Genomic DNA, 25,682 nt, shown 5'->3' with positions numbered 1-25,682 from the left:
CTTGATAGCTCAGTTGGTAAAGAATCTGCCTGCAATGCAAGAGACCCAATTCCTGGGTCAGGAAGATCTGCTGGAGAAAGGACAGGTTACCCACTCCAGTATTCCTGGGCTTCCCTTGTGGCTCAGCTGGTAAAGAATCCGCCTGCAATTCGGGAGACTTGGGTTTGATCCCAGGGTTGGGAAGATCCCCTAGAGAAGGGAAAGGCTATCCATTCCAGTATTCTGACCCAGAGAATTCCACGGACTGTATAGCTCATGGGGTCGCAAAGAGTCAGACACAACTGAGCGACTTGCACTATCCTCATCTGCCGATTTCAACATAAATTATAACTATAGAAGATGAGTTCTGTAGTCAATAACCCTCATTATTCGTTCAACTATCCAATGACTTACATACTCAGCACATAAAGTCTGGGGCTGATAGTGTAAGAAGAAAGAAGAAACTATTCCCTGCTCTTCAACAAGCCCAAATGTTTGACTCTTCCTAGGTTAAGTTTTAGCATCTCATATTAAATTTGAAGCCTCCAAGTCCAGTTTACATTTCAAAAGGTTATGTTTTGTGAGTTCTGTAACAAACTAGGGAACTGGAATTGTAGGCACTGGGCTCACGAAAGCCTGCTATAACATTCCACACAAACAACTAAGTCACCCTGCTGTACAGCAAAGACTGACACAACACTGTAAATCAAGCACATTTCAATAAAAAGAAAAGGCAGAAGACTATAAAGACTCCACACACTCAAAAGCACATCAGTCAGAAACTGATTAAATAAACTGATTCAGTCACTGGTAAAAGGGAATAAATGCAGCCACAAAAGACTACCTGGTTCTCTCTTTGGTAATCTGGTACACACTGGATTGTGGGGGCCGCTGATGGTGCCTCTTGGGCTGGGACGAGGTCCTCGACCAGGTGCAGTGGCCCACACGGTCACTGGCATCAAGGCCATGGCCCAGGGGTCAGGGATACTCAACTGGCTCATGGAGACCTGTGTGGCGAGGGGAACAGGAGGGGACTTGGTGTGATCCAAGAATGGCTCTTATAAATGACTTGATCGAATGTTGAAACTAATGGGAGCTATGTTTCTCATTGTCAAAGAAAGTACCTATGAGAAGACAGAAGCTAAATAAACCGTGTGGAGCAACACCAGAACTGGAGGCATCGATGTGAGTCATTGATTTCTTTATGTAGAGATGTCAAAAATGTCAAGTCTTCATGAAGGGGAAAAAAAACTAAGGAACTATTCCAGACTGAAGCTAAAGCAAGTAAGAAATGCCACGCATAATCCTGGATTGGATAGACTTAGAAAGGACATCACTAGGACAACTGATGAAATGTGAATAGGGTCTATGGATTAGAGGAGCTCATCGTACTGATGTTATCTTCTTGACTTCAATGCTTCTATTATAGTTATGTGGACATGTATTCTTATCTTTAAAAAACGCACTTAAGTTTAGATCCTGAGTAGGTGATTAGGCATCATGACTCCAACTTACTCTTAAATAGCCCAGGAAAAAAACACATATATCATGCGTGCATGTGTTAAAAAAAAAAAAAAAGAAAGAAAGAATAAATGACAGGAAAAATATGGCTAAATGCTGAGAGCTGGGGAATATGGAAAGAGAGTTACAGGCATTCTGTGTGGCATTATGGCAACTTTTCTGAGACTGAAATTTCAAACTGAGTAGGGGAGAAAAAGGACATTCTTTGTAGCTATATAAATTCCAAGGTATTTTAAATGAAAAAGCAACACACACACAAAAAATAAGTGTAGTAAAATATGTATTTTGCTATCTAAATAAAAAAGGGATGCTGAGAGTATGAACATATATAGAGAGTAACATGCCAGATTTGAACTACATTTATTTCTTCCACTGATGAAAAATTTGGGGTTTAAAGAGGATCAGGTCCAGCTAAAGAAGAAAAAAATTTTTTAATGTGAAAATCTGAATTGAGTACTATGTGAAGCGAAGTGTAACTAAGGAAAAAAAACAAACCCAGAATGCTTCAGTGGTTGCCAAATACAAGTCCCAGGCTGGTTACTTTAGAAGGACCTGAAGAACATTTAAAACTACATCAGCAGGTCATCAGTTTCAGAAACTCTATTTCAGTGGATCTAGCATAGCACTCGTAGCAGTAAAATTTCCCTAGTTCCTAATAAAACATACCATGGTTTAGGAACTGAGGCTTTAACCAAATCACCCAGACCTGATCCCCTCTAAACCCCAAATTCTAAGTAAATTAGAAACAGTTTTTGTCCAACGAAATAAGATTATAATCTAGGGAAAGAATACTTCACAAGTGAAATCAGAAAATCTGAAAACTGGATTTGTATTGAACTCTGAATAGAAGCCAAGGCTCACTTGTTATTCTTCCTTTCTGCTTCCTTATTAAGGACCAAAAATACTGTTGAGGTCAAAGTAACCTGACTATTACCTGGTACAGAGAACACATTCAAATACTCTGCATTCTTCAAAAGGAACATTCTTTGTAAATATATTTCATTAGTATAGTTATTTACTTTTCATTAAGAAAAATCAGTGTGTACAAGTAAATACAGTGTCTGTAACAGTCTAGATTTCACGTGGTAGATTCACCAGGGCTGATTTTATTACTGTGCTTTGTATTTTAATGTACATTAACTATATTTTGCATCAGATAAGAAGGTAATTTTACATGATAAAGAAGGAAATTTTAAAAATTATAGCAACAAAACAGTTTAGATATCTGGTCTTTACATTTCAAAAAACAGAAGTAAATACAAGAAAACTAAGCATTACCATGCCAGCAATATGTATTTTATTATTATTCATGAATGGTCAAAAGACTTACAAGGCCCATTACTATTAGTATAACTGCACATATGAAATATCACTTAGTGACATGGAGTGGAAAGGACAGTTTCATATATATTTAAAAAATAGATACACATACACACATTCTCTCTCTCTCAAACATTCACCTTTCACTGCTACAAAAGCAGGAGGTATCAAGCTGCAGGAGTTCCAATATACATAACATGTTGAAATATCTCAAGCATAAAAACTGTACTTAGGTTGCAAAAATAAAGTTTCTTTCTCAAACATTTTGATCTGAACTCAAGCAAAGCAAACAATGAACAGCAATGATTTGTATGCTATTTAACACAATTTAAAACATAAAAGGATCAACAGTTGTAAAAGTCCTGAAAATGTAGAGGTTATTTATAGGAATGAACAATGCATTTCTTCTCCCCCGCCCCTCCAAAGTCTACAGCAGATGTGTTTCATCCTGGCTTTCAAATACTTGAAAATCATAATTTACTATATTCACACAGCAAATGAGACAGAACAAAATGAGAAAATCATTACTTCAAACAAGGCATTATTGCCCTTAAGTTTCCCTAGACAATTTCACTAGTGCAAGAGCATCATTTACCTGAAAGATCATGAGTCACAATTGAAGAACACTCATACAAAACTATTTCCATTTTTCTTTAAAAAGCGCCATGACTTCTTGACTTCTCGTTTTAAAAAACACGACCACCACCCCCACCACCACACATACGCTAATGAAAGACCGTCTGTCTCCATCTCTTGTCAATGAGAAAAGGCCAGAGTGACTCCTTGATTCCAACTCGAAATGGTGTTCGCTGGCCGATGCCCAAGGTCTCCAACCTGGAGCAATCAAGCTGAGCATTTCTCGGACGCTGTGCTCCTACGACAGGACTGTCAGTTATCTTTAAAACAAACACACAAAATCAAACACAAATGAGAAGCCCCAGGATGAGGTTTTACGATCTCTATTTCCCTTTGCCCTCAGTGCAAGAAATATGATTTGATCCCTAGAAAAATAAATAAAACATCTGCCACAATCAAGAAAGCACTTTTTCTATTAACTTCATCAATACACATGGGCTCCTTTATACATGGCAATTTAGAGAAATTTAACAATAGAAACTGCCAACATACAAGCAAAGTTCACTTTCAGTGCTGGAAAATACAGTTATCCAATACTTCTAAACAAGAAGAAAAATGTTATCCATAGAACATAATAGTGACGGACCTGACTTCCAAGAAGTAAGAAGGCTATCTGTTTGGTTGGTTGGTTGTTTTGGCTGAGTACAACTTGAGGGATCTTAGTTACCTGGCCGAGGATTGAACCTGGGCCTCAGCGGTGAAAGTGCCGAGTCCTAGCCACTGGACTGCCAGGGAATTCCCAAGTAAGGTTCTAAGTGCCATGTACTTACTGGTCTTAAGTGGCTGCTGGGGAGGTTGAAGGCGTCTGCAATTGCACACGCCATTTCATACTTAGTCATCTGTTCGTTGCCAGACCAGTGAAAGGTTCCCTTAATTGATGGATCCTGACAAGAACACAAATAGTTCAAACTGGTTTCAAACTTTCTGAGTTGAGTGAAATAGCAACTGTGACAAGACAACAAAGTTAAAAAGGTCCAGGAAATATGATGCATTGTACCTTTCTGGAATGCTCTACACCTGATATCTAAAATCAAATTCCTATAAATCTCCCCAGTTAAAAATGGAAATCAATTTCTAGAATTTAGCCTGAAGAATTTTTTTTAAATAAATTGTTAGTGGCTCTGATTTTATTCAGTGGAAATCGTAAAATGATTACAGATTTTTATGAAACACAGACCAATTCAATTAGCATTTTCAATTATCCTAAGAAGCTAACACCAAAACTTAACAGAACCATTTTTCAAGATGAGTTAATTAGTCATATAACATCCTTAAATATCGTCATGGTACATGTTTTTTAAATACATAAATTTTGATGCATTAAAAAAAACCCAGTCATGCTACTATAAATCTTCTAAAATAACTCAGTCTCTAATTTTTCTTTCTGTAGATATTCTATTTAGCTCTAACTTTTTCAAATATCTAAAATGAACTATTGTTCAAATATCTAAAAGAATAATTATAAATTATTCTTACAGTGGCTGAAACGATTAAGGTTCTTCTGTGCCACTACCTAGATCTTAAATAGACGTTACTCATTATTTAAGACAGGCTTCTTACAAGACATCAGGCAAAGAAAAATACAAGTTTTCAGTTTTCTTGCAGTAAGAGAATGACAAAAGGAGTCTATAGTATTTGAGAAATAAAATCAAATATAACAGCTTAAAATTTTTATTATTCATAAATACAGCTACTATCCAACTAACTACTTTTGCTTGGTGTCCTTCTAAATGTTTAAAAAAGCACTTCGATTCTCACCAGCATCCTCTTCTCTGCTAACTGACGACACACGCTGGCCACATCTTTGACGTGTGTGGGGAACCGTTGCTGCCAGTGGTCCATGTTTGCGGACTTATTGCTGAACTGCACTTTATCAAACATAATAGTCACAGCACTTTCCTCAAGCCTTTCAACTTCTCCATATAGAACAGGAATTCTCAAAACAGCAGCTCCTAGACAGCAATGAAAGCAGATACTATTTCAAAGCTCACTGGTTCTTAAGTCTTGCTGTAAGATCAGAGTGTGTAGATTTAAAATACATTATCACAGAAAACGTACAATATACCAGAATGACACAGCTCATCTATTTAAACAATTGTGATCTGGAATATTTTTAAATGTCTCTGTTATATGGGGTATTTTTATAATTATATAATTTCTTCATTACTGTGGCCATTAAAAATAAAACTGATCATGACAATTTCAACAAGTGATCCCTGATTATTCCTAGATTAAAAAAATAAACGCAATAAAGGACATTTTGGGGACAAAACTCCTACATAGATTGTGTATTGCATTAATGCTAAATTTCCTAAGTGTAATAACTGCATTGTAATTATGAAAAGAACATCCTTCTTGAAGATACACGGTAAAGTCTTTTGGGGTGAAATTCTATGAGTTCAGGAAAAAAACAGTGTACATGTAAAACACGTGCCAAAACATTAACAACTGGTGAAATCTGTATAAAGGGTATATGAGTGTTCACTACATAGCCCTTGAAATCACTGACTAAGGAATTATGAGGTATTTTATGTTGGTCAATACTAAGAAGTTATAACAGACTAGATAATTTACACTAACTGAAATTCAATGAAAACTATTTTAAATTAACTTACTAAAGAGTTGGGCAGATGACTTATGAATAACACAGGTTTGAACAGTGTGGTTCCATTTATATGCAACTTTTTTCATGCAAAATATCATGGATAAGATGTACTGAAGTGGATAGCCTATCCTTACATAGGCATAAGATGAGTGATATTTAATATAAGGTTAATATGTTTTCTTAATGTTTCATAACTTCGTTTTCAAAGAGTTACATTACCATACAGTATGTCTCATCTCTCTTGTAACTAGAAAAACTCTGTATCAGTCTATCATCACAGGGAAGTGGTTTAAAAAAAAACAACAGTATTTAGCTGTATAATGAATGACTGCAATACCTATGCCAATAGTTTTATAATGATTCATTCACTAGTGTATAGGCAAGGCTACCATGAAGCAATCGTTACTGATTACACTAGGCTACCATTTACTGCTTCTTCCTTACTGATTCCTGAATTATACCTGTGAATAAATATAAATTTCTTCTCAGATTATCTTCATTTTTGATGTGTAGTCTTAGTAACACATGACACGTATAGTGTTTTGTACCATATAAAACACTAATGTAGTTACTGACAGACAATTCATCTTGTAAACTTAGGTAAACTTAGTGTTGATACAATACTGTATGTATTTTCTCTTATAATTTTTTTTAATGTTTTCTTCTCTCAAGATTACTTTAGGAATAGTATATAATACATATAACACAAAAAATATGTGTAAATTGACTCTCTATGTTTTAGTAAGGCTTGGGACAAGAGCTGCTGTTTAGTTGCTAAGTTGCGTCTGACTTTTTTGCGACCCCATGGACTGTAGCCCACCAGGTTCCTCCATCCACAAGACTTCCCAGGCAAGAGTATTGGAATGGGTTGACAGTTCCTACTCCCAGGGATCTTTCTGACCCAAGGATCGAACCTGCATCTCCTGTTTTAGCAGGAGGGTTCTTCACCACTGAGGTACCAGGGAAGACCCTCTGTCAAGAGTAGGCTGTGAGCAATTAAGTTTCTGGAATCTAAAGTTACACATGGATTTCCAACTATGCATGGGTTGGCAACACTAATCCCCAAGCTGTACAAGGGTCAGCTGTATACTAATATATATTCAAAGATGATTTCCAATGGATAATTTATAATAATAATAATAATAAAAAACCCTATGTGTTAACATGGTATGTACAGTAGGGGATGTTTCTCAAGGATGTAGTACAGTCTAAGGCAGTAGTTTCAGTGCAAAGGAGCATTAAATCAGATATTATGCAGCCACTGATATGAAAAAGATATCCTAGAGATGGCTCCATAAGAACTGAAATCCATGTATGTGGGGGGAGAAAAATCAGTTTATAAAACAATATGCATAGATGTTTAGAAATCCACAAAAAATACTTCCATAACCACATTTAGTGCTTCTCTGACGAAGCACTGTAAGAGAACTCTACAGTTTTCAGATTTTTAAAAAAAAATTTAAGGAGGTTGTTTTTTCTTTTTCTTTTTTTTTTTTAATTAACACATTAATGTGTGTGTGTATATATACAAACACATAGGAAAAAAGAAAAACCATACCAATGACTGTGGATATACAAACACAGGGAAAACAATGTAACCACACAAATAACAGAATACTGCAATCTAAGAAAAATGATACTGACCTATTTTTTTTTAAATATTACAAAAATCTGATTTACTTTCTATCTATAATAGTATTCATGTACACACTGATACTGGAAATGGTCTGAAAGGATTCATAAATTCTTCAGAATCTCAAAAATTCTTGTTTTTCTTGTTAACTACATTCCCTAGTTTTTCTCCAATGGATTTATGCTCCTTGACTAATTTAAAAAACAAAAGGAACTTCCCTGGTGGTCCAGTGGTTAAGAATCCGCCTTCCAATGCAGGAGATGTGGGTTCAATCCCAGGTCCAGGAACTAAGATGCCACATGAGCAACTAAGTCCATACATAACAACTAAGACCCGGCACAGCCAAATAAAGAGAAACAACTAAATAAATATTTTAAAAATTAAGATACAGACACACATACACACAAATCTTAAACAAAAAGGAATCCTCAAAAAGAGTCAGAGAGCTAACTAAAGAGATGTGTCTTACCTAAATTGTTCTCCAGGACAGCCTTTTCTCCTTCTAATTTTGTTTTGCCATATAGATTTAGGGGATTTGGTATGTCTTCCTCTCTATAAGGTGGGTTTGTTCCATCAAAAACATAATCAGAGCTAATATAGATTAGAAATGCTCCAATTGCAGCTACCAAAAAAAAAAAAGAGAGAGAGAAAACAATCTATTAAATTACTATACAACCTGATGGTTTATCGGAAGTTGTAATAGCTTATTCATCAGAAGTATAACAAATTTCTTATAAGCCATCTACAAAATAATATCTGCACCCTCAGCGATCACTTAATTTTATGAAGATTTTATATAGTCTTCATTACCTGCTTCCTTTGCTAAATTCCCAGAAGCATCCACGTTAAGTTGAGAAGCAGCATCTGGGTGATTTTCTACAACATCTGGCCTTCTCTCTGCTGCACAATGTACGATGACATGGGGCTAGAAGTTAAGCATTGATGTGTTTTTAGCTCAAAAAGGAATAAAAACCGAAGAACTATAGCTTTCCAACAGTAAATCAATTCAAAGAAACATGTTTATTAAAACATTACTTCAACTAAAGAATCATTCTAATTTTTAATGTGGTTTTGTCACATTTCCCTTTTTCAACGTTCAAACTTCCTTAAAAATATATATAGTCCCTGAGAAGGAAAGATCAATCGAGCAATCCCTAGGCAAAAATCAGACAAAACTCTGGGGCAACAACCAGGCTTCTAAATCAAAATAAGCTTCATCTCCTCATCTGAGTGGGAGAAAAGGGCAATCATTTATGTCATTCATATGACCTAAATACTTAGTTAAATCTGTGGTAAAGGGAGAGGAATAGCAAATTAAATTCATAAATTCTAATCTCTTAACTCCATCATTTAAAGAAAATTAAGCATCCATAAAAACTATATTGCCAGTTAAGTATTTAAATATACTACTTATACGCTAAGCAGTGTGTGAGGATCAAGGATTTCACAATCTAATGGAAAAAATGAATATGTAAAGAGACCGGTTCAATACTGTATGACATGAAGGCCCTTGGTAGAGACCGGGCATCTACGTCCCAGAGGAGCTGAGTCAGAGTCAAGATTTCAGAAGGGCTCATGTACCCACACATGAAACTTCCTCCTTCTCAGAAACTGCTTGAAGAAGCATGATCTGAAAGTTGCTTTCAAACTTACACGTGCATAAGCTGGGATGGTTCTTAAAATGTGCAGTCCCAGGCTCTACCATGGGCTTACTGAATGAAAATCTCTGGGAGTGAGACATAAGAACAAGTTTTCCAAGTGATTCTGATGCAATGTTCTTTGGGTCATATTTTTAGAAAGAACCTGAATTCCTGATTTCACCTCTTACTCAAGAGTTGTAACAAAACCTAATTCTTTCTATAACTTTTCTGTGACCATGGCCAATGAGTTGTTTAAACTCTCTGAGCCTTTGTAGTGATCTCTAAAACAGAAATGAGTCCCTTGGACTGCAAGGAGATCAAACCAGTCAATCCTAAAGGAAATCAACCTTGAATATACAGTAGAAAGACGGATGCTGAAGCTGAAGCTCCACTATTCTGGCCACCTAATGCAAACAGCCAACTCACTGGAAAAGACCCTGATCCTGGGAAAGACTGAGGGCAGGAGGAAAAGGGGGCAACAGAGAATGAGATGGGAGTCACTAAGTCAGCAACTAAACAACAAAAACAGATATGAGAACAACTGTTTTGCAGTGTTGTAAGGGTAACAGATACTGTTTTCAAAAAGATTTGTAGCGGAAGGAGAGGGTGGGACAAAATCGAGAGAGTAGCAATGACAGATATACCACCATGTGTAAAATAGCTAGCTAACAGGAAGCTGCTATATAACATAGGGAGCGCCGCTCCGGGACAAAATCGAGAGAGTAGAAATGGGGAGGGTGGCACACACACACACACACACGGCTGATCTGTGTAGTTTTACCGCAGAAACCAACACAACATTGTAAAGCAATTATCCTCCAGTTAAAAATAAAAAAGCAAATATTTTTACCCTCAAAACAAGAGAAGGGTTTGCATAGAAAGTGGTACTTAGAAGAATAATTCCCAAACAGAAGCTTTTTACAAAATGCTTCATTTTCTGCCTTTTGTCAACCTATATCTCAACATAATTTTTTAAGGATGACATACTTTTCCACCCCCTCAAAAAAAAAAAATGTGCACTGTATACTATTGTTGCTTAATTGATTAGAGCTTAAGTACTATAACTTCCTTGAGAACAACAGTTTTTATATCACCCAGACAGAATCACTGCAGATAGTGACTGCAGCCATGAAATTAAAAGACGCTTGCTCCTTGGAAGAAATGCTATGAACAACCTAGAGAGCACACTGAAAAGCACAGACATTACTTTGCCAACAAAGGTCCATCTAGTCAAGGCTATGGTTTTTCCAGTGGTCATGTATGGATGTGAGAGTTGGACTGTAAAGAAAGCTGAGCGCCAAAGAATTGATGCTTTTGAACTATGTGGTGTTGGAGAATACTCTTGAGAGTCCCTTGGACTATTAAAATTAAACCAGTCAATCTTAAAGGAAATCAGTCCTGAATGTTCACTGGAAGGACTGATGCTGAAGCTGAAACCCCAATACTTGTGGCCACCTGATGCGAAGAACCAACTCATTGGAAAAGACCCTGATGCTGGGAAAGACTGACAGCAGGAGAAGGAGACGACAGAGGATGAGATGTTTGGATGGCATCACCGACTCAATGGACTGAGTTTGAGTAGGCTCTGGTAGTTGCTGATGGACAGCGAAGCCTGGCATGCTGCAGTCCACGGGGTCTCAAAGAGTCGGACATGACTGAGTGACTGAAATGAGACAATTCTTAACAGTTTCTTCCTTACCAGCTGAGCTACCAGGGAAGCCCCTTAATAGTTTACTTATGCGTTAAAATAAACCATACCTGAAAATCATAAATGATGTGATGAACTGCATTAGAATCCAAGAGATTGACCTGCTCAAATTTTGGTCTTGCTCTTCTAAAACCACAGCCAACGGCATGCCAATTATTCTGCTGAAATTCTTTGTACACAGCTCTGCCAAGAAGCCCAGTGGCACCAGTAATGAGAACCCGCCTATTGGGGATGTTAACTTCCTCCTAAAATGTGAAAGAGGAGAAAAGAATTAATTAATTTGAAAATAGCCTCTCAACAAAATTAGCCACCATCTTCATTCACTAAACATTTCAAGTCTGAGTTGTCTGCTTCATGTCCCATATGTGTAAGTCTTAAGTTAGAACGAAAATCAATCAAACTGCATCAATAAGTATGTCACTCAAGAGAAAGTTTTAATAATCCTTCCCAAGAAAAAGAACCTAAGATGATACTGCAAGGAATCACCTAGTCAAACAGATTTAGATTTCCTAACAATAATAATGGAAAAACTTATTTTTAGGATCAATGATGTCCAAAGTAGTAATAACCATCAACTTTATTTATGTTCTTCTATTTATAAAAATGCAGTTTAAAGCTTACTTATTTCTGCCCTGATTAAATATTAGGGTTATATTCTGCCAACATGTTTCCAAACCGACAGTTTTGCTCTTCAATTTTTAATCTCAAGTTTTCTTTTAAACCTCACTGACTTTATCATACTATGATATGTCCAAATTAGAGAATCTCATATGTCATAGAAATTTATGTGGAAGAAAAATTAATTTGGTCCTTATGGAACTAACATTCTAAGTTTAACTAAACTTGTAAATATCCCTACATTGACTCTAAATTTACTTATTTAGACCGGTTAAAACTAATAAAACATAAGTAGAGGATAAGAAAAAAATAAATATTTTAAACTGATCTATGTCACTACTGTGAAAAAGGAAAAATTCCTCACACACTGAAATTTTTTAAAAAAACTACTATTTAGGAAACAATTCCAATTATCTCTACATAGAAATTTCCCTTCTTCCCAAGACAGGTTAACGCCAAATATCCTCACAGACATTTGAACTAAGAAAACACTATTCAAAACAAAAAACAATTTTTATTAGTGTATCAACTTGAAGCCTTTTAAATTTGAAATGTTGGTTTAGTCACCTAATTTTGAGCTGTCAAAAACCTTAAATATACACACAATAACCAAAGATCTTTTTTCCCTAGCCCTCAAGACAGCTAATTTAACAGACTATACTTGAAAAACGGAGAAGGCAATGGCAACCCACTCCAGTACTACTGCCTGGAAAATCCCCTGGACGAAGGAGCCTGGTAGGCTGCAGTCCACACGACTGAGTGACTTCACTTTCACTTTTCACTTTTGCATTGGAGAAGGGAATGGCAACCCACTCCAGTGTTCTTGCCTGGAGAATCCCAGGGACGGGGGAGCCTGGTGGGCTGCTGTCTATGGGGTCGCACAGAGTCGGACACAACCAAAGCGACTTAGCAGCAGCACACTTGAAAAAGAAAAAGAAAAAAAAAAAAAAGGAGGGGCCACATAAATCAAGTATGTCTATCAAAGGAAAAACCAGAAATGAAAGGGCTGACAGAAACAGAATAAAGATAAGTTTTTAAGATATTTCTTCCTTAGTTCACGCCATTTCAAGATGTTTTAGAAGCTGAAGAAAAATTCATCTAGGCTCTCTCTTGCAAAACTTGGCTCTAAGTCAAACAATCTATGCAAACAAAGATTTCAGCCAGCAAAATATTTTCTTTGAATTTTTGGCAAGAAAACAGCCCTGTAAAGACTGCAATTGTTAAAGAGGTTAAAATAGGCCAGGTCTAGTAGAGATACAATCAGAAAACAATTTGCACAGGATAAATACCATAAAGATCCCTGGGAAAATACTATAAAAGGCCTGTGAGTTGGTTTCTTCTGAGTTTCTCGTGTCACTCTAAAGAAGGAAAGGAATAGACAGTGGTTCTTGGATCAGTGGTTCACAGGCTTTATTCGCCTAGGACAGCAATCAACTGGAAGGCTTTCAGATCAAGTAGATTTGGAATGAGGCCTGATAATTGGCATTTGTAACAAGTTTCCAGGTGGTGCTGATGCTGGTGATTTGGAAACTTGAGATTCCAGGAACATCCAAGACCTTCCTAAAGACAGCTCTGACTCAAACAAATAAAAACAAACTGCCATCTACCCTTCCAGAAGTAACAACCTTGTTACTCTTTTCCCCTTAAAAAGGAAAATTAGAAAAAGAAGTCAAAGACCAAACATCATGTTTGTAACCACGAAATTACTGAACAGTAAAATAAGATCTCTGTGTACCTCACTGGTGAGTGAAGCACATTTTTTTCTTCATTTATCATCTATTAAATGAAGGAAATAAAGATGCATCTTACAAATGTGTTTGACAGTCTTTTTGGCTTTTCAGTGCATCTTAAAATCAGAGTCCAGATAATCTTACAATTGAGAGCATCTTAGATTTGATGAAATACAGGATTAAGTTACAAACACAGCAAGGGTCTTTAAGGGATACAGTATTCTTCACTTTAAAATAGTATGGATGGTTGCGTGGAGAAGATACAAACTCTGTACAGCCTGGGATAATTTGTAAGCTCCCTGGAAGAAAAGAGTCCAATAGTTACCTAGTGGTCAAATGTCAGTGTGCAATAATTTTCTATATTAAACAGCAGAGATCTGAAGTGCAAGCATTTTCTGAAACAGAGATTCTGTATAATCCTCTTCTTGAAAACTCTCATGTGAGAGTTTTCCAAAGCAAGGAACCTTAAATCTAAAGATGTTACAAGTTTTGCCCACAGTAAAAGGAAAAAGGTTGGAAACAGAACTAGTGTCTTTTTGCTTCTCTCTACGGTTTAGTCAAATGCATGCTCAGTTCTGTCTCAATGCTTTGAACTTATACTTGGTTTCTTAAGACTAAACTTTATCTTCTCTGCCACAAACTGTGGCATTAAGAAGTTACTTCAACTCTACTAATGTAACTTGCCGGTAAATGTATGTATTTGGACAGATGATTAAGGCTCTTACAGCTTTACAATCCTACAATTCTAACATTTTCCATATTACCCTTCCCACAGAAGATATCTGAACAAACTGAAAGAAGTTTTGTTTAAAGTAACTTTTCTTCTTTTCATACAGTTCCCTTTGGAGACTCAATCAGCATGTTCTTTCTCAGTATAGAAGCCAAAACAAGAAGTTTTCATTCAGACTGCAAGTTTTTTGGTGGTTGGCAAATAAAATACATATCACTCTGAAATTAACAGAACTCAAACAAAGTATCTCTACTTTTGAGTCTCTATAAACAGAACTCCACCTGAAGCATCTTAAAGCACAGTTTTGGTTCTTTTAAAACCAGAGAAATATTCCTTTGAAAATAATTTTGGCTCATTACTCTATAAATTATTTTACTTCTGCCAAACACAGGAATGTCCAAACACCTCAAGGAACTCTAAATGAGGAACAAAAAGCTGAGTCAGTTCAGTTCAGTCGCTCAGTCGTGTCCGACTCTTTGCAACCCCATGAATCGCAGCACGCCAGGCCTCCCTGTCCATCACCATCTCCCCGAGTTCACTCAGACTCACGTCCATCGAGTCCATGATGCCATCCAGCCATCTCATCCTGGGTCGTCCCCTTCTCCTCCTGACCCCAATCCCTCCCAGAATCAGAGTCTTTTCCAATGAGTCAACTCTTTGCATGAGGTGGCCAAAGTACTGGAGCTTCAGCTTTAGCATCATTCCTTCCAAAGAAATCCCAGGGCTGATCTACTTCAGAATGGACTGGTTGGATCTCCTTGCAGTCCAAGGGACTCTCAAGAGTCTTTTCCAACACCACAGTTCAAAAGCATCAATTCTTTGGCGCTCAGCCTTCTTCACAGTCCAACTCTCACATGCATACATGACCACAGGAAAAACCATAGCCTTGACTAGATAGACCTTAGTCGGCAAAGTAATGTCTCTGCTTTTGAATATACTATCTAGGTTGGTCATAACTTTTCTTCCAAGGAGTAAGCGTCTTTTAATTTCATGGCTGTAGTCACCATTTGCAGTGATTTTGGAGCCCCCAAAAATAAAGTCTGACCCTGTTTCCACTGTTTCCCCATCTATTTTCTATGAAGTGATGGGACTGGATGCCATGATCTTCATTTTCTGAATGTTGAGCTTTAAGCCAACTTTTTCGCTCTCCTCTTTCACTTTCATCAAGAGACTTTTTAGTTCCTCTTCACTTTCTGCCATAAGGGTGGTGTCATCTGCATATCTGAGGTTATTGATATTTCTCTGAGCAATCTTGATTTCAGCTTGTGTTTCTTCCAGTCCAGCGTTTCTCATGATGTACTATGCATACAAGTTAAATAAGCAGCGTGACAATATGCAGCCTTGACGTACTCCTTTTCCTATTTGGAACCAGTCTGTTGTTCCATGTCCAGTTCTAACTGTTGCTTCCTGATCTGCATACAGATTTCTCAAGAGGCAGGTTAGGTGGTCTGGTATTCCCATCTCTTTCAGAATTTTCCACAGTTTATTGTGATCCACACAGTCCAAGGCTTTGGCAGAGTCAATAAAGCAGAAATAGATGTTTTTCTGGAACTCTCTTGCTTTTTCCATGATCCAGCAGATGTTGGCAATTTGATCTCTGGTTCCTCTGCCTTTTCTAAAACCAGCTTGAACATCAGGAAGTTCACGGTTCACGTATTGCTGAAGCTTGGCTTGGAGAATTTTGAGCATTACTTTACTAACATGTGAGATGAGTGCAATTGTGCGGTAGTTTGAGCATTCTTTGGCATTGCCTTTCTTTGGAATTGGAATGAAAACTGACCTTTTCCAGTCCTGTGGCCACTGCTGAGTTAACCCAAAGCATAATTAAGACCTGAAGATATTCTGTCTTCCTGAAAAGTCTATTTCTCAATTTTTATTCTTATGAGTCAAATATATTAAACATGACTTTAATTTGCATCTGCCTCTTCTATCAACTCAGATTTATAGAATTCAGTAACACCAGGTGACCAGATTTACACACACACACAAAACCAAAATGTTTGAAAAAGTAAGTACATATAAATAAATGAAGAGTCATAGCTCTTATTATGCCATCAAATCAAATAACAGCAAATTCTAAGGTACAGGACAACAAAAGTCTCTTCCAAAATGGTCCAAAACAGTACTCTGGGACAGTGGTTTCTACTTTAACACACTTGGATTAACTTCTACTAGAGACAGTCAAGGGTGAAATATCACAAATACCTAAAGTAGGATTTTCTTAAGTTTTAGTGGTAAATATAATTATACTTTGCTATTTTCAGAACCTCTTCGATTTGGCAAAGTTTCACATTGATTTATTTGATTCTCACAACATTCCCCTAGAGATAAATCTTTGAGTAGACACTCCTGGACTTTGAGAAACTTTTCAAAATACCTCGGTGACACTGGTCTAAACTCCCACTGTCACTTTACTGCACCCCATGGCCAGTAATACGAACAGGAATCACCACAGTTTATTCCTCTAACATGAACTATAAAACAGTCCCACTAGGGAGTTTTAACTCTACAGGTTCTGAAAGAAGCAAATACATGTCAAGCGTTTGGTTGTGCAATTTGAATGAAGGAAAACGCATTTTCATTTGTCTACTGAACTCACTGTTAAAACTGATTAAGCTTTATATACACACAGATGCATACACAGTGCACAAATACACATACATAAACAAGCAACGTGCAACTTTAGGGACTCAGCATTGTGTGGGGTACACAGGAGCAAACCAGAAGATCAAACAGCCCATCCATCCTAACTTTACTCCCCAAATCCCAAAATGACTTGAAAACACTAAATATGCTATATTTTGAAGGTGTAAAAATTTTGCATTCTCAAAAATAGCCATCACTTACACCTCCTCTCATATCCTTAAGACATACTGATCTTGGCATGAACATTCTTCTTATCCCGAGTGCTAGATAAATATCCTATGGACTGATGAATACTGAGGGGCTGGAATGAAATAGAGATTGGGGTTTATGGAGGAGATGTATGCAACCTCTGCAGTGGTTCAAAGCCTGAGAAAGTCAAAGAGACTGTATCTGAATCCTAGCTGCAATCTTACTGAATGAACTTGGACCAAAGACCTGCTCTCTTACTCTCAAATATCAGTAAAATGGAACAAAACCAGTATCTTATAATTATGAGGACTAAAGTAAATACTGCATATAAAGTGCACAACAGTGCCATGCAGAAACTAAGAGTTCAGTTCTTATCTCCAATCCTGTAACTACTTCTGAAAAACCACCTGGCTCCTTTTTTTCTCAGAGATACGAACAGTTAAGATCAAAAGATACGAACAAAGGGTGAAAACGAAATTTAGAAAGTCAAAATAGCTCGGAAAACCCCTCTTCATTCCTGAGAGGAGACGGGAGGCTCGAAAGTGAAACCCGACCTAATCATTTCCTGTCGCAGTAGCTGAGAAACAAAACACAGAAGAGTATGCACCGAGGTAAACAAACTCGGCGGCGCCGCCCTAGTCTCCTAGGGCCTCCGACTCTGGGAGGATGCGTCTGGAAAACCACTCGAGCCCCCGCCACCAGACTCTTCCCGCTCTGCGCACTCGGTTACCATGAGCCGTCTCCCCACTCCGCAAGACGCGGGCCGACTCCCTCACCTCCACCAACCGGCAGTCCCCGGGAACAAAGTGGATAGAGAGCTCTTTCTCCCGGCCCACCATGCCCGCCGTCTTTGCGCTGTAGTCGCCGCCGCCGCCGCAGCGACCGCCACTTCCTTCTGCCCGGGATCGCGGCGGGCCGCAGCTCCAAGCCCCTCGGCCCGCCTACCCTAGGTCCAGGCCAGACCCCCTTTCACCGCTTCCGGCTTCCGCCGCCAAAACCGTGCTTCCTGATTGGCCACGCTCCGCCGACGCCCCTGAAAGGGGGCGGGCGCGTTCGGGACGCTCCCAGCCCACGCCCCAACTCTTAAAGGGATACACGAAACAAAGGCCCTGGTCTTAAACGCAATACGAATTTTGTTTAGGGGCCGGCGGGGGACGGGAGGGGGGACACGGGGGGCGGGTTCAAGAATATTTTGTGTGTTCTTCCTTCTCGACTAGGTAAGGAGTGAATTGGATCGCCCAGACTGTGTGCGGTGTCTTAAGAATCAACTGGGCACGTGATACACAGAGCGGGATGGCATGGTGGTGGTGTAGTCGCTAAGTCTTGTTCGACTCTTGCGATTCCATGGACAGAAGAGCCTGGCAGTCCACAGTCCATTGGATTCTCCAGGCAAGAACACTGGAGTGGATTGCCCTTTCCTTCTCCAGGGGATCTTTCCAGCCCAGGGATCGAACCTGGGTCTCCTGGATTGTGGGCGGATTCTTTACCAACTGAGCTACAAGGGAAACCGCATAAAGCAGGATGGAACACTTTAAAGTCTTGGTGGGAGGAGTGAAGCGGTGGGAGGAGTGAAGAGGGGAGAGGAGGCGGCACTACGCCTCTGTATCTCTAGAGCATTAAGAGTTTTTCTTGAGAGATTGAAAGAGAGACTGGAATAAAAATAAAAAGTATTGATATCTGCGTCTGCTGCTGCTAAGTCGCTTCAGTCGTGTCCGACTCTGTGCGACCCCATAGATGGCAGCCCACCAGGCTCCACCGCCCCTGGGATTCTCCAGGCAAGAACACTGGAGTGGGTTGCCATTTCCTTCTCCAATGCATGAAAGTGAAAGTGAAGTCACTGAGTCGTGTCCAACTCTCAGCGACCCTATGGACTACAGCCTACCAGGCTCCTCCGTCCATGGGATTTTCCAGGCAAGAGTACTGGAGTGGGGTGCCATTGCCTTCTCCGGATATCTGCGTCATTAACACTTAAAGAACCCATTTGTTTTTCTGGCATGCCAGAAAGTAGTACGCTTGAAATTCCGAACGTGTCAAACTCTTTAGTTTAAAAAAAAAAAAAAAAAAACACGTAGGGGGCTGGGGGACGAATTATTTGGTTGCCCCTTCAAAACAAGGATTCTCGGACTTTTATCAGTAATTTCGTAATGAGTTATTGTAGGAGCGTGGCGGGCTACAGTCCATGGGGTCGCAGAGTCAGACACAACTTTGCGACTAAACAATACCTGGGACTCTACAGTCTAGTGAACTTTAACCAGTCAAGATCAGCCTTTGAGAAGCACCGCCTTACAGGTTGCAGCGTCAAGCTACGCGAGGCGAACCTCCACTACCAAGCAAAGTAAAAGAACTAGAAGAGAGTCATGCTGAACCTTCTACCACCTGGATTACGCTTTTTTCAAGTGACAGATCAAAAGCGGCCCTATTAGTCAACTGCAACTGATTCCCAGTTCAAACACGAAAAGCCGGGATGCCTATGAAATTTACTCGCGAAAAACCTGAGCATGGCTCTCATAGGTTTTGCCAAATTTGAACGTAAATCTGTACTGTTCTTGTCTAGACACGCAGGATACCAAAACCTTAAAAGTCGCCCACAAACGTGATTACTGCTTGGGTCTTTCTAAAACATATTTTCATAAACCTTTTTTGGTTTAACGTTAGAGCTCAACATTAAGTAGCCTTTAAAAAAAAATTTTCCACGTCTGAGTCCGGTGACTTTCTTTCCTACCCAACCCCCAACCAGAACTCATTTCCTAATTGCTGTAAGAATTAAGTTTCTTTTGAACTGCAACAAGAGACTGAGCCTTCACAATTCTCTATTTTTGATTTACTCTAGGCTGTTAATCAATTTAGCATTATTTAGAGTCCTTGAGAGAAAAGCTCCAACGCGAAAACATGCATAATTTGCAAACAACAAAGAAATGGTGTGGGTGTTGGGGGAGCAGATCCAAGATCCTCTTGATTGTTTTTTAAAAGTAATTTTTGTGAAGTTTCTAGTTGCAGCGGTAATGCAATCTAATCTTTCCAGAAAAAAAGAAAATTCTGTCCTACTCGAAGACGATTTAAGGACTTGCATATGCAATTAGCATTTTGATTCTCAGAGCAGCCTTATCTGGAGTGAGGAACAAAAAGAGTTTACTTGCCTACTTTTGAGGATCTGGTTTAATATTTGCCAGATAAAACTTGGGTATGGTTCTAGGGGCACATCTTCGTACATGGGTTTTAATCATCCTTATTAAAAATGGAAGTTTCTACATGAATAAAAACGCCATTGTTATACAGACAATATCCAAGTTCGTGTGGTGGCTAAGTCTATAAATTTAAATAGAGCAATCTAGAGATAAAAGTTAGGTTAGCAGGTTCATTTCTTGCCAAGACAAAGCCTGGAGCACCCAACTATAGATAAAAGCGTTATTTCTATAGAACCTTCACATATATGAATGCATTTTAATTTGGTTAAGTGAAACTGCTGTTTTGGGTTATTTTTGTCGATCTAGACTTAGCTGAGCTCTCCATACAGGGTCAATAATTAAAGCTGTTTAATTATTCCAAGTCCCAAAGTTATAAGTCTTAAAGAAATGAATGACTTTTTTTTTTTAACACACCCTTTTCGGCTTTTACGTTCCCAGACGTTCACTGGGATTCTTGTACAGAAACTCTATACAACTCCAGACTGCTTTTCTTAAATAGCTCACTCTTACCTGTTCCATGTTCTCCGGCATTTCAGGCATGATTCCAAAATTATCTGAGGAAAAAGATTTGAGATGGGTTTCAGCTTCTGCCTTCTCGGACCGGGTCTTTGTTCTGCCTGCAGAGAGCGTAGGCACGCGAAAACGTGAGCCACAGCTTCACTCGACCTTTGAAATTAGCATTTTGAGTCGGATCCCAGAATCTCGTGCAGCATTCCACATTGCAGTAAACTGGCAGCTGATTCCCCGTGGCAGTCTTGAAAATACCCAATGAGAAGTTTCATGTTGTACTGCCAGCCAAATAAGGTCCATTATCAAAACCATTAGGAGAACCAACTTAGAAATATAGATACAACCGCAAAAAGCTTCCTGTGAAGACTTGCAATTTTCTCTTGCGAAAGAGAAGCAAGAGCCAGCAGTTGGAAAGCACGCAGGCCATGCAATTGATTCCTATTCTGAAATAGTTTATTGAGTTATGCCTGATTATAACAATTCGTTTGGTAAAGTTCTCCAGTGGTTTCTAATTAATTATTTCAAAGGACCGGTAAAAGGCACTTGTGGTAACAATACGCACATGTTAAAAACCAACAGGTTATTTCCATTAATATGTCCTGTACCCTTTGAGGAAATGGTGGGTGGAGTAGCTTTAAATTTGGCTTAGCTTTAAGGACTGCTATTTCTGTGATTTCCAGACCTACCAGCACCATACATCTATGAAACAAAATCAAGTGAAGCCTGGCAATCTTATTTTTAAAGTTTAAAGGGTATTGAATACACTCAGTTAAATTTTGAACCACTGTTCTGGATTAAGGCTTTTTAACAGTTTAACAACAACCAACAAAAAAATTGCCATTCAGGTACTTCCTGGGTGGTCCAGTGATTAAGACCTCAGATTTCCAATGGAGGGGTTAAGAGTTCTTAGCTACAGTTTAGCATGTAGCTAAGATCCTACACGCCTCACTGGTCAAAGGACCAAAACATAAAAACCAGAAGCAATATTGTAACAAATTCAATAAATGCTTTTTAAAAAATTGCCATTCATGTAGAGCTTTAGAAAAAGACAACTTTTTATATTCTGCTCCTATGAAGCACCTGGTAAACTGTCTGAGGCATGTAGAGGGTCTGTAAGTGAGGAAGAATATACAATTTTTAAACACTGATGAATTAAAGTTCATCCAATACTTCGGCCACCTGATGCAAAGAGCTGACTCATTTGAAAAGATCCTGATGCTGGAAAAGATTGAGGGCAGGAGGAGAAGGGGACCACAGAGGATGAGATGGTTGGCTGTCATCACCTACTCAATGGACATGAGTTTGGGCAGGCTCCGGGAGTTGGTGATGGACAAGGAGGCCTGGTGTGCTGCAGTTCATGGGGTTGCAAAGAGTCGGACACGACTGAGCGACTGAACTGAACTGAAAGTTCATCAAAATTTAAAACTTCTGTTAATCAGAAGACAATATTTAGAAAATAAGTACAACACAGACTGGGGAAAATGGTCTTGATACATTTATCTAAAAGTACTTACATTCAGAATACTTAAACTCCAACTGAAAGTTTTTAAAAAATCATTTTTTAAATGGACATAAGTTTTGAACAGATGGTTTACAAAGTAAAGATAACATTTGTTTTGCAGAAAGTTTTACTTTCCTTTTAGGTTCCAAGGATTCACTAATAAAAGAAACCACTCGTTACACACACAATAAATAATGTTAATATTTAATAGATTATCTGACTTAATTTCAATGAGAAGTGAAAGAAGTGTTCAGTCATATCTGACTCTTTGGACTGTAGCCCACCAAACTTCTCTGTCCATGGAATTTTCCAGGTAAGAATACTGCAATTAGTAGCCATTCCTTTCTCCCAGGGGATCATCCCAACCCAGAGATCGAACCTGGGTCTCCTTCATCGCAGGCAGAATCTTTACCTTCTGAACCACCAGGGAAGCACAGTATTCAGCTATAATACAGTCAGTATACAATCCAATATATATAATTTCAATAAATAGTTAATAAAAGAAGAGAAATAGAAACAATAGAAGTAACAGCTTACATATCACCAAATTGGGAAGACAACCTATATTCAGACTTGAACAGCACCAGGAAGTCCCCAAATAACAGCAATCCGGAGTCCCAGTTGGAAAAAGGGTCCTGGGTGGTGTGTGCACCCTGTGGGTGAGACTTCAAATTGCAGCTTCTGGGAGCTCTTGCTTATAATCCCAGGCTGCAAACTATCATCAGTTTATATGTAAAAATGCAGCTCTGTGTGTTTTTTAACTTTTACAATGGTATTTGTTTCACCTTGTGAGTCATAAGACTTCTTTGTGGGGGGGCGGGGGGAAGGGGGAGGGCCATTTCGCCAAGCCCTCAGGGGCGTAAGAAATTTAAATATCTACTCCCTTTCTTATCTAAAGTGCCCCTAGACTAGCTGGTAACAATTGATGTGCTGGAATCCAGACAGAGTCCAGGCAAGGTCAGAAATTGGTCAGAGGCCTGCTCCCTGACTTCTGAAGCCTGAACAAAACTAATTCCATTTTAATTTCCCTAACATTATACTGTAACAAGCATTTTGAGCAATTAGAACGTTCATTCATTCCTGGTGGGATACAGCATTACACAAACACTTCAGAAAACAGGCAGTTTACTATAAACTAAAATAAACACCTACCGCATGACCCCAAATTCCACATCTAGGTGCTTACCCAAGAGAAATGAAAGCACCATATTCATAAAGAACATTCATAGCAAGAACTTCCCTCGTGATCCGACAGTTAAGACTCCATTCTTCAAGACTTCCCTGGTGGTCCAGCAGTTGGCACTTCACACCTGCATTTCAGGGGGCATGGGTTCCATCCCTAGTCAGGGAACTAAAATCCCCCATCCCTTGCTACACAGCCGAAAAAAAAGAATATTCATAGCAGCTTAATTCAAAATAACCCAAAACTGGAAACAACCGAAAAAGCCATCAGTGATGACTGGTTAAACAAATTATGGTATATCCATACTGTGGAATATTACTCAATTATTCAAAGAAATGAACTATATGAATGCAATGAAATAAAATTTTATATTTTAAGGCAAAACAAGAAAAATTAAACATAAAATTCTGTGTCCACTTGGCCTCCTCCCCCCACCTTAATGTGCAGTGCGTGTCTGTCTGTATTACATAGTAACAAGAGCTTGTCAAAGATGGGAGTATCTGATCACTGTAAAGATCAATTTTTTTCCCCCTGTCCTCTGTCAGTAGCAATACAGTTCTTTCCCAGTTCTGTAAAGGGTCTAGTAACTTATTGTTTGCTTTCTATGCGCAAACCTGGACTAGATACCTTTGGTGAACTTTATGAAACCATCAGTATGTCATTTAGTTGTATGAGCCTTTTTCTCAATTCTGACTGGCAGAACAGAGTTCTCAAAGCTTTATGAGAATCTGTTTTCCAGGTTATAATCCTCAGTTTGGCTCAAATAAAATTCCCCTTTTTTCCTTAGCTTGTTAAATGAATTACTGAGAAATAAATCTCAACATCATTATACTAAGTGAAAGAAACTAGACACAATATAGTACAATTTCATTTATATGAAATTCTAAAATAGATGAAACTAATCTATGGTGAAAAAAATTATCTTGCCTTAGAGGCTTCTCAGGTGGCATTAGTGGTAAAGAATCTGCCTGCCTGTGCAGGAAACAAAAGAAACTGGTGACTTCTCTTGTTGCGGACCACGGGCTCTAGGGAACACGGGCTTCAGTAGTTGTTGCCCATGGGCCCTGTTGCCCCATGGCATGTGGAATCTTCCCAGACCAACGTGTGGAACCCATGTCCCTGCACTGGCAGGCAGATTCTTAATCTCTGGACTGCTAGAGAAGTACAACAATCCTCTCTTGTCAGTAGTGCGGGACACAGACAGCTTACACACTATTCAAGGTTCAGTTCAGTCGCTCAGTCGTCTCCGACTCTTTGCAACCCCATGAATCACAGCATGTCAGGTTTCCCTGTCCATCACCAACTCCCGGAGTTCACTCAAACTCATGTCCATCCAGTTGGTGATGCCATCCACTCATCTCATCCTCTGTGTTCCCCTTGTCCTCCTGGCCCCAATCCCTCCCACCGTCAGGGTCTTTTCCAATGAGTCAACTCTTTGCAGGAGGTGGCCAAAGTATTGGGTTTCAGCTTCAGCATCAGTCCTTCCAAGGAACACCCAAGACTGATCTTTAGGATGGACTCGTTGAATCTCCCTGCAGTCCAAGGGACTCTCAAGAGTCTTCTCCAACACCACAGTTCAAAAGCATCAATTCTCCAGCGCTCAGCTTTCTTCACAGTCCAATTCTCCCATCCATACATAACCACTGGAAAAACCATAGCCTTGACTAGACAGACCTTTGTTGGAAAAGTAATATCTTTGCTTTTCAATATGCTATCTAGGTTGGTCATAACTTTCCTTCCAAGGAGTAAGCGTCTTTTACTTTCACGGCTGCAATCACCATCTGCAATGATTTTGGAGCCCCCCAAAATGAAGTCTGACACTGTTTCCACTGTTTCCCCATCTATCTGACATGAAGTGATGGGACCAGATGCCATGATCTTCGTTTTCTGAATGTTGAGCTTTAAGCCAACTTTTTAACTCTCCTCTTCCACTTCCATCAAGAGGCTTTTTAGTTCCTCTTCACTTTCTGCCATAAGGCTGGTGTCATCTGCATATCTGAGGTTATTGATATTTCTCCCCGGCAATCTTGATTCCAGCTTGTGCTTCTTCCAGACCAGCGTTTCTCATAATGTACTCTGCATAGAAGTTAATAAGCAGGGTGACAATATATAGCCTTGACGTACCCCTTTTCCTATTTGGAACCGTGTCCAGTTCTAACTGTTGCTGCCTGATCTGCATATAGCTTTCTCAAGAGGCAGGTCAGGTGGTCTGGTATTCCCAGCTCTTTCAGAATTTTCTACGGTTTATTGTGATTCACACAGTCCAAGGCTTTGGCATAGTCAATAAAGCAGAAATAGATGTTTTTCTGGAACGCTCTTGCTTTTTCGATGATCCAGCGGATGTTGGC

General features: G+C 39.0%; 1 protein-coding gene across 1 annotated transcript; it reads right to left on the bottom strand.

The window, feature by feature from the left end:
- Positions 1-2,774: 2,774 nt before the first annotated feature.
- Positions 2,775-17,881, bottom strand: MAT2B (methionine adenosyltransferase 2B). Its single transcript, XM_052643127.1, has 7 exons — positions 17,732-17,881; positions 11,093-11,287; positions 8,505-8,619; positions 8,164-8,316; positions 5,215-5,408; positions 4,227-4,340; positions 2,775-3,716 (listed from the first exon to the last, which is right to left on the bottom strand). The coding sequence occupies exons 1-7, from the start codon at positions 17,792-17,794 to the stop codon at positions 3,546-3,548; spliced, it is 1,005 nt and encodes a 334-aa protein (XP_052499087.1). The 5' UTR covers positions 17,795-17,881; the 3' UTR covers positions 2,775-3,545.
- Between the last annotated feature and the right edge of the window lie 7,801 nt (positions 17,882-25,682).

This window comes from Budorcas taxicolor, chromosome 7, assembly GCF_023091745.1.
Source record: "Budorcas taxicolor isolate Tak-1 chromosome 7, Takin1.1, whole genome shotgun sequence".
NCBI lineage: Eukaryota > Metazoa > Chordata > Mammalia > Artiodactyla > Bovidae > Budorcas > Budorcas taxicolor.
Note: the sequence above shows the minus strand (reverse complement) of the source record. Positions and strands in the feature narration are given on the sequence as shown.